This window comes from Epinephelus moara, chromosome 2 (assembly GCF_006386435.1).
Source record: "Epinephelus moara isolate mb chromosome 2, YSFRI_EMoa_1.0, whole genome shotgun sequence".
Classification (NCBI taxonomy): Eukaryota; Metazoa; Chordata; class Actinopteri; order Perciformes; family Serranidae; genus Epinephelus; species Epinephelus moara.
Genome location: NC_065507.1, coordinates 44454223 through 44464491, shown reverse-complemented (window position 1 = coordinate 44464491; position 10269 = coordinate 44454223). Strand labels below are relative to the sequence as shown.

Below are 10269 nucleotides of genomic sequence, written 5' to 3'. Positions count from 1 at the left end.
CTTTTGGTTACGTGTCCCCCTTATATCTTCAGAACTACTTTTTCTCCGGTAAGCTACGGGCCATTTCTCAGAGCAGGAGGCTCGTTGAGAGTAGTGACACCGTCACATCAGAGCTACAGATGGTCAGCGTTTCACACAACTTCATGTCCAAAAACCTGAACTATCACTTTAAATATTGATTTCCTTGTGTTTTTACAGCCAGAACTAAAATAATATATTTTTGCTTTACTTTTACAATATATTTTTTTTTTTTTAAAAAACTCTGCTAATAGCTGAAAAAGTGTCATATACAAAAAATATTGTCACCCCAACCGCTCGGGGCGCCTGACCAAGGCAGCCCCCTCACCCTGACATCTCTCCACTTTGTGCATTCTCCACTTTGTGCATGTATAGGTCCTGTTTGTGCATGTGTGTGTCTTTTGGACCTGTGTGTTAATAACAAAAGAGTGAAAAAATAGAATTTTCCCTCAGTGGGATTAATAAAGTATATAAATTAAATTACTACAATGTTGGTAACGATATTGTGAATGGCCTTCATGTAGGCTAACAGAGCTCCAAGTAAAAAACACCTTGTACATCTACCATAATTTCTCAGAGTTTGATTCCCAATCCCAATCAAACTCTGAGTGCAGCCACACTTTTTGACAAATAAATGCAGGTCTTAATTCGACCCCAGGTTTGACTGCTGTTGTGTTGTCAGCTAACTGTTTGAGCTAATGAGTTAGCTGCTTGGATCGGGCATCACACATAATAATGTTGAAACTTTTGTCATTATGGACATGCTACACATTGTTAGCTCTGTTAGATTCTCCACAATGTAATTGTTAAATTCATCTCACTGAGACATCCCAACTGGCAGTTTAACTTACTGTGTAGCAAAAGCATTTCAAAACAATAACATTGGTTAGCCAGTTAGCTGAGGCCTACAGCTATAAAACATGAAGGAAAAGGGAAAAAAACATAATAGGTCCTCTTCAAAAGCCGATTCACAATCAAACTCAGCCACACATTTTGACAAATGCATGCAGGTCTTACTTTCACCGACTCCACATGTAACCCTGGTGACTCTGGTATTACAGAGGAATCTGAGATTTTATAAAGTTACATATTTATTGTATACTATGAGCTATTAGCAGAGTTTTTTTTTTTTTAAATGTTGCAAAAGTAAAGCACAAAAGGCCCTAATGCCGACCTTTTGAACAGGAGGAATGGCATTATTCAAACTATGCACAGGTGTCTCATGTTAAGTCTGGGGGGTATTCCAGGTAGGAGGTTCAACAAACTCTGAGTCTATCCCTGAACTCTGAGTTGACTTACTCTGAGATGGGAAACTCAGAGTATCCGGTTCCAGAACAGCTGATTTGAGTTAGTTCAGTCAACTCTGAGTATGTTCACTCTGAGTTAAACCGACAATAAAAAGCCATCATCAATGGAGCTCCGACTCCACGATTCACCATGGCAACAGGTAAATAAAAGACAGGCCTCCATTTTAATCCAGTGGATGCAGAGATATTAATGCATGTGTAGCAGACGGTGCACGTTTATCTTTAAAAACAGAGCCTGAGTCAGAGCGAGGAAAGTGTCAATAAGTTAACCATAAAGTTAATAAAAAAGTTTTATTCAGTGTTGTCCGTTTATTCATCATTTATCAGACTTACATTTCCTTAATGAAGTGGTGGAATCTGACTGTGTATCAGGCTGTAGATAGGCCTATATTACATTACATTATATTAATAATATATAATAATATATTTGTTCAGATTTAATTTGATGGGGAAAAACACAGGAGGCAGCAACTGAAAAATAGGAAGATTTAAAACATATAGGCTAGGCTATAGATCAAAGACATAAAGACATGACTGTAAACTCACAGTCTGACACAGTAATAATATGTTTGGTGATTTTCACTTGAAAAGACAGTAGATTTTAAAATGCTGGACATCTATTTGTATCTTGACTCAACAGCATTCAGTGACTTTATTTCAGCTACAAATGTAGTAAATTTAAAGACAGTGAAACGCTGCACCATTGCTCACTCAGAAATATTAACATATAATCCCCAATATTAGGCTATAGGAATTATGTTCCATCAGGGCGACCAGTGACATCAGTGATAGAGATCATTAGTCATTGATACTACCTGTCTATACCGATTTTTAAGATTTAAATAATTAGACCTACACATTATGTGCAATAAATATTTCGGAGCTGCTCCAACAGACTGACAGTCTGATCCTTGTGCACAGTGTTATAAAAAATAATAAATATAAAAAAGGACAGAGGTTTGATTCTGAGCTGAGGGTGAATTCTCGCTGTGTAATATTCGAATGTTAAGACAAAAACCGATGTCCAAAGAAATGATTAATGTGCATAAATTCATAACGTAAGACAGTCCTGAGTAACAAACTAATATCCAGCAGGATTTAGACTGTGACAGACGGTAAATCTCCGCTAATGAATGCGCTTCGATACAAGCTTTGACACGGACTGAATGAGGAAATGGAACAGCGTGTAAGAGGAAGGAGACAGAGAAAAACTCAGGGTTTATTGAAGAAAACCTGTCAGCGAGCAGGTTAGGTTCACAGAGTCTGTTACCATGATGACTGACTCAGAGTTTCAGTTACCTCTCTTTCTGGAACGGATAACTCAGAGTTTCCCTCATCTCAGGGTTAACTTACTCTGAGTTTTCACATAACCCGCTTTCTGGAATACCCCTCTGGTCTTTGGGACTTAATAATGTCAAGCCACCTTGACCCTATAAGGGAATTTATCTAGTTGTATTCTGAGGGAATATGTCACTTTTTCCATTGTATATTTCTGATTAACTATGTCTATCAAATCTTCAACCGAGGGAGCCTTGGGCTTCAGCCACTTACGAGTTATGGAGAGATTTTAATTTAGTATTTATTTGTTGACTTGTTTTTGTTTTATTTCATTTTCCCGCCGTTGCACCATTCTCCAGTCCAGTAGGTGCCGATAATGCACCCAAAAGCTGGTTTGCCAACCACCACTAAAAAGTAGAAGAGGAGGAGGAGGCGGAACAAGAAGAAGAAGAAGAAGAAGAAGAAGAAAAAAGAAGAACCAGTTAGCGAAGAAGAAGAACCAGTTAACTCAGAGATATTGGATAAAGGAGATACCCAACTGTAGGCTTATCCAATGTTAGGAAAACGGTTACTCTTCCTGTCTCCTAAGTGGGCGTGGTTAGCTCTCCCTCCAATCAGAGCCTGTTCTCCCTCAACCCCCCCTCTCCCCACCACCGTGTTGAACAGAGGCTCTGTGGATGTCTGTGTATGCGGATCGAGAANCATCTTTTATCACGCTTGCTAACGCTAAGTTAACTTTACCAGCAGATCTGTATGAGGCACAAACTGAAGCAACAGTTAACATTAGCAGTGTGCTGATGCTTAGTGGTATTTCTTAATCTTTTCTGTGAAACTGATGTGCATTTAATAAACATGCGTACATTATTAGCGTTATATTTTTAGGGGAAAATGCGAGTGAGAAAAATGCACCGTAGACCCATGCCTTCAGTGGACGCGCTCCCACCATTGTTTGCTGCTCTGTCTTCATTCAGTGTCCGGCTGTCTCGCGAGATCTCTCGCCATGACCACAGCTGCTAAATGCTGATCTCGCGAGATTATCTGGGTTGATAGTACTGCTGCTGTAGTCTGCTACCGGCTGTACAACACGTCCACAGAGAAAAATAAACAGTTATAGTAAAAGATGAATTTTTTAATTAATGAATCGATATTGTGCCATTTAAAGGAAAATCGATTCGAATCGATTAAATCGATTTTTTCAACCCAGCTCTAATTGTTAGATCTGTCATTCAGTGCAGCAACCAAAAACACACACTAGGCTTGTGCCGGTTTGAAAATTTTCCAACCAGTTTGATTTAAAGCCAAATATCTAACCGAACCGATATATCGAATTATATACCTAATTTTACCACTGGGGGTCGCATTTGAGCTATTTTTCCCAATAAAAGCCCATTATAGGTGTAATGCGCTTCCAATCCACTAGGTGGCGATAATGCTGTATATACCGCCAATACACACAAGGTTACACAAGAAGAAGAAGAAGCAGAAGGACACTACCAGAGATATTGGATAAAGGAGATACCCCACCGTAGGCTTATCCAATGTTAAGAAAATGATTACTCTTCCTGTCTCCTAAGTGGGCGTGGTTAGCTCTCCCTCCAATCAGAGCCTGTTCTCCCTCAACCCCCCCCTCCCCACCACCGTGTTGCACAGAGGCTCTGTGGATGTCTGTGTATGCAGATCGAGAAGCAGGTGGAATGAAAATACTTTCTTCCTATTACTGCAGCCTATTGTTGCACAAAGCTTGGGCATTTTTTATTTATTACTAGCGGTAAATAACTGTTTGTAAGCTAACTGTGATTTTACCGCCTGTTTATCAAGATCACAAGATGTCGCGAGAATGTGTTTTCTGAGACGGACAGGGCTCAAACAAAGTTAATTTTCTCTTGATCTGTGCGGATGAAAAATGCAGCTTTAGAGTCAGAGTGTTGGTAAGATGTGTGGCTTGTGGAAAATGAATCCAATATTTACTTTAGTGACTATAGGGCGAAAGAACTGACCATAAATTGTGATCACGTTCATTTTCCTCATTGACGACAATACATTCAGAGCTGCCGCAAGTCTCTTACGGGGGCGTGGCGCTGACGTCACTGAATCAGGAAGTGAGCTGAGTGGGGTATCTCGCTTTATCCAATATCTCTGGATAACTGATGTCAGCAGTTTTGAGGTCACAGTAAAAGTGGCTAAATCGTACGACTGGCGTTAAATGGTAAAACTTTAATTTGCAATAACTGGTCTTCAGGTATTACTTACACAGGTTTTGATCGTTTGTGTTGGTTGGTATATTTGTTACAGCTTGCTATGTAACAACAGTTTGCTGTGCTATTACTGTCATTATCAACCAATGCAAAGCCCGTCTGGGCTTACAGGAAGAATGGTATGGCGAATCCGGTAATGAGAATTTTGTTAAATCAAGCAAGGTGTCAAGGGACTCCAAATGGTGACGCCAGGTCCTCATACTGTATATTCATTTTAAGTTTAGGATGTCCCGAGAACAGCTGGCTGTACAGTTGGCCAGGAAGTCATTCCAGACTGGGAAGACCAAACCTCTGGAGTTCAGAGTTCAGCAGCTGAAGAGCCTGCACCGCTTCATCACTGAGAGGAGGAAGGACATCGCAGATGCTGTCACAAAGGACCTCGGCAAGGTGGGTTTGAACTTTACAGGGCTCCAGTGAATCAGAGTCAGAAAAGGATTTTTCGCCAAGTAGGTTTTTCACTTCCATGGAGTTTGCTTTGGTTTTTGGTGCATGCATTTAACACAGTAATCACATTAAGAGGAGTGGAAATAAGGTAAAGTTCTGCAACACTTATGAATTTGAATTTAGAATAGAAAAATTACAATAAAAATACAAAGATATAAGATCCTAAGATATGTGCAATATAGTTGTTTCAGGCATTTAATAAAAAAAACCTGTACAGTTGTGCAAAATGTGCAAAAATATTAATCAGAGGATGTGCAAAAAATGCACAGTAGAGCGGATATGTGCAGTGTGCAAAGATAGCAGTCCAAGATGTGTAATAATGTAATGCGTAAGAGTCCATATTAGTGGGGGTCCCGAATCCTGTTGATGAGGCCCACTGCAGTGAGGGAAAAATGTTTTTGTGGCAGGAGGTTTTGGTCTTGATGGACAGCAGCTCCCTGAGGGAAGTGTTAAAAAGAGTTTGTGTTCATGGTGGGAGGGGTCAGCGGCAATCTTTTCTGCTTGCTTTAGGGTCCTGGAGGTCTACAGGTCCTGTAGGGACAGCAGATTGCAGCCAATCACCTTCTCAGCAGAGCAGATGATGCACTGCAGTCTGCCCTTGTCCTTGGCTGTGGCAGCAGCGTACCAAGTGGTGATGGAGGAGATGAGGATGGACTCAATAATGGCAGTGTAGAAGTGCTGTATCAGTGTATCAGTAGAAAAGTCCTTTTTGCTTATGAAGGTTACTGACTGAGTAAAATGACCGGGAAGTATCAGAGTGTCTGCCGTGATAAGAGCTGTTCAAATTCCCTTAATATTAAGGAAAAGTGCTTCAGTGTCTCCTTTATAATACCTTATAATAGGATACACTGGACCATCTTTTATGAGAGGAAAGGAGATAATGCTAGCAACATTTAAAGCAACACGCCACACTGGCCGTCCTTTGGGCAATCAACTATTCTGTGATATAACAAACTCACAGCCTGGATGAACTGTAACAACTTCAAAGCACAATCACGTCAACATGGAAAGTGTTTACCAAGCTGTGTGGAGTTTCTTAAGTCATGTTTTGTACATTCTGATAATCAGGGGCCGTATTCATGAAGCTGCCTAGTGCTAAGAGTTGCTCCTAGTGACGAAATTCTAAGAAAATTCTTAGAACTGTGACATTTTCTCAGAATTTCCCCTTAAAGTTAAGACTAGGTCCTTGTAAAGATAAAAGTTATTCACAAAGTATCTTAGACCTTAAAAGAGCTCATATGGTGAAAAACTGTCAGGAGCAGGGAGGAGGACTTCATGTTCGCCTCGCAAATGTAATTATTTAGACATTAAATTAAAACAAGCTTGCAACCGCTGTCTTTTGTGAAGATGAAATAGTACAAGTTAACTTTAGCTCATCCGTGCCATGGACTCTCCGGGTGCTACACTGACGTCACAGTTAAGTTCCGCCTCTTTTGTTCCGTCAACATCATGTTATAAACAAACATTGACACAATAGATTATTGACATTTGTGAATTGATGCCGAGTCGTCCCCGTCTGCATCGCGATATATCAAAGAATCGATCTTTCCCCCACCCCTACTTCCTAGGGAGCATGGGGTCAGTACTGACAAGACTATATAGCAGACATTATGCCAGCAGAGGGAACATTCACTGCCCAGATTATTATCAGTATATGTGAAATTGCAGCGCTTACTTTTAAGGTCATTAGAAAAACAGGACATCTGTTGAAATTGGCAATTATGTTATGAAATCATTCCATGATGCTCTTTGCCTTTAAAGAGTAATGTACACTTTTAAAATACAGGAAAGTGTATATTCGGTTAGTTTCAGTAGAGTTGGACAACAAAGTGTAAAATGAAAAGCATCTCAGTATTTTTCAGCTTTACCTTAAAAATTGTTTTTCTAACGAGTAGAGTCAATTATCTCAGCATCCATGTTTTGAACCAAAATATACAAACGTTTTTCTGAAACATTTGGAGGCTATGATATTCCCTTCATTCCCCAAAACAAACACTTGTGTCACTTGCATAGTAAATCTTCAGACAACAATGAAGTGCGCAGCCAAGTTGAGGGTTGCAAAAAGTTGGAAAATTTCCAATGGAAGTTAAACTCAGTTATTTGAATTTTTTTTTTTTTTTTTTTCACAATTTCAATTTAAAAAGCACACATTTTAAGAGTGAACTTAAAAAGGCATTATTAGATCTACTGGCATGTTTTCGTTAAAAGTATACCCATTCAATTGAATTGTAACACTGCACTGCATTTAGCAGCACACTCTTCCGTCACATGTACAGATTATTTGCTGGCATCACATTAAATAGGAATTTAGTAAAATTACAATCATCTGCATGCACAGTGCATTCTCCCGTCACATGTGCAGCCCATATTACTGTCAACACCACTGCACTGTGTGAACCAAAGGGCATTATGTATTACTGAATTTACTTTTTTTTTTATAGCAGGTGATGCTATAAAAAAATGCTGATAGCAGCCTAAAGCAGAGCACACAACTTTTTATCACCTTTTGCTAATTTTTGCTAGCTAGGAAAAAGGAAATTAAAAACATTTAAGTCACTGCAGTATTGACAGCAGTGCCCGTCTGCCTAATTTGAATTAAGCCTAATTATTTTTATCTCCAACAAATTAATATATATCATATACTATATGTATATGCAGTTTATTGCCCAGCCCCAGGTGATATCACATAAAGTGATACTGAAAATTAAAGCTTGAGTGGATGAACTAAATGGTACTCAACATAATGTTACTATTAGTTTGCTTTCTTTAGGTGATCTAACAGGTCTAGCTGCAGATGATGATTAGACTGTGAGGCTAAACATTTCCGGTAATGGTAATTTGTTTCTGCCTAACAAATTTAAAAAAAAAAAAAAAAAAGGTGAATTAACAAATGAATGAACAAACCAATTGGGGATGAGCACTGGTTTTTGCCCCTCCTGCTTTCAGAGTGAACATGGGACGGAGCTGTTTGAGACGCTGGGACTGGAGGGAGAGATCAACCTGGCTATACAGAAACTGGCAGAGTGGGCAGCTCCTCGGCCAGTAGAGAAGAACCTCCTCACCATAGCAGATGAGGTTTATGTGCAGCCGGAGCCTTTGGGAGTGGTGCTCATCATCGGGGCCTGGAACTACCCCTGGGCTGTTACCCTCCAGCCACTTGTTGGAGCGATTGCTGCTGGTACTAAATATACCCATATACATCCACATGTTTTTGTAGATAGGGTTACTGGTGTTTTTAAAGGTGCATAGCGTATGATAGGCCACAGGTGCTACATGCGCTCAGATCAAATTTGGCTGTTTAATATTAACACTCAATGATGCATTTTTTTTTCATATAAGGTTTTAAAGTCTAAACGGGGCTCAGTTGGATGTTCAGTGTGACAGTGGCATCCAAGTAATATAGTCAACAATCTGACTGTGCTAACGTTGGATCGGAAGTGTGCATCAATATTTTTGCCTTCACTATATATCAAACTAAAGCCAGAGACGTTTCATATGAAGTATCTGTAAACTGTAAATTCACCACTTCTAATCAGAAGAGAGATGATAATGTTATCTCGAAACCTTGTGGTGCAAAGTTTCTCCTCCTTCTCCGTGCCACTGCATCCAGTCCGCAGCTGTCTGTACTAAAGAGTAGCATGAAGGCTCTCTCCACAGTAAAATCTGGGAACCAAAACATCCCCAGAAGTACACCGCACAGCACACTGACTTGCAAAGAATTAAAAAACTGTTAGACTTGAAGCAATCTCAGTTGACTGAGGGGTCTCTGACTGATGATTAGACAGCTTGTTCTGACGGGATAGCCATCTTTGGATTCAGTTCCCCATCTGTGCTCTTGTTAAAAGCCACCTGACTCCATTGACAAAAACAGTAATTTTAGCACACTGAACATAACAGCTGCCGGACTACTACTGTTTCAATCCGCCAGTTAGTGTGTGTTATTGTGTGACTTTAGGGAAACTGAACTAACCCTTTTAAATGCCAAAGTCACACAATAACACAAACAGAATAACTGATCAAGGCAGTGGTAGACCAGCAGTTCCTGTGTTCAGCAATGTTAAATCACTGTTTTTCTCAATGGAGTCTGGTTCTGAAGAGAGTAATATACATGTAGCAGATTCATTTTCCTGTTGAAAATGACTGTCTGACATTAAGGTAAAACAGTGAAAATACTGTCAATATAGCGTATACTTAAAATGATAATGATTTTTTTTTAGGTGGGACTTTTTTTTTAGATGGCGAAAGTAGGCTTTGTTGCTGACCCCTCCACAGCAGTACATTGATTAGGTTAGACTCCAGCCTGCTTCTCCAAACTGGGGGCATGCTGACTGACCTCTATTGTGTGTAATATACAATCTCTATGGATAAGTACCCTATACAACCCCACTTAAAAAAAAAACCCTGAACTATCCCTTTAACAATTTGCATTCAACAATAATACAGGGACGAATACATCACGGAGGAAGCACACATGTTAATTTCCACACTGACAGAACATTCAAGAGACCAGAATGCAATGCAGCCACGACACATTTGGGCTGCCTTTACACTACCATGTCTTGATGCCCAATTCTGATTTGTTGCCTATATGCGATTTTTCTTGACTGCTGTTTACATGTTCTATTCAATTTATTTTTCACGGAGACACGGAGGCAAAACAGAACGCAGCCAGCTTCTGTTTTTTGTGCGACACTTCCGGTTCAGCACTCTTGACCACTGTGTAAATAGGTTCGTTCGAGATGAGCCAGTCCTGCGCAGATTCGATCACCGGCGATTGGCGCACAATGCATGCCGGTTAGTTTTGTGTCCGACTTCATCCCAACTTGCTCTGACGTATTACAAAAGTGGACGGCGATAAAACCGCGAGAGCGAGGCGGCCGCAGTTTTTAGAGCCAGGCGCTGCAGTTGCTCTCCACCGACTGCACCGCCTGGCTCTCACCTGATCTAACAGCTGATTGGTTCAGATG

General features: G+C 40.2%; 1 protein-coding gene across 8 annotated transcripts in view; it reads left to right on the top strand.

The window, feature by feature from the left end:
• Positions 1-4248: 4248 nt before the first annotated feature.
• LOC126397296 (aldehyde dehydrogenase family 3 member A2-like) overlaps positions 4249-10269 on the top strand; it is a 13239-nt gene continuing 7218 nt past the window's right edge. The window contains exons 1-4 of one of the 8 annotated variants that reach the window (XM_050055964.1): positions 4677-4809; positions 4896-4991; positions 5083-5245; positions 8249-8480. In XM_050055964.1, the coding sequence (XP_049911921.1) occupies positions 4945-4991; positions 5083-5245; positions 8249-8480 (442 nt within the window). In that variant the 5' untranslated portion in view covers positions 4677-4809; positions 4896-4944. Of the gene's footprint in view, positions 4293-4662; positions 4810-4838; positions 4992-5077; positions 5246-8248; positions 8481-10269 lie in introns of those variants that run through there. The other 7 variants (XM_050055987.1, XM_050055972.1, XM_050056018.1 and 4 more) reach the window with 7 other exon arrangements.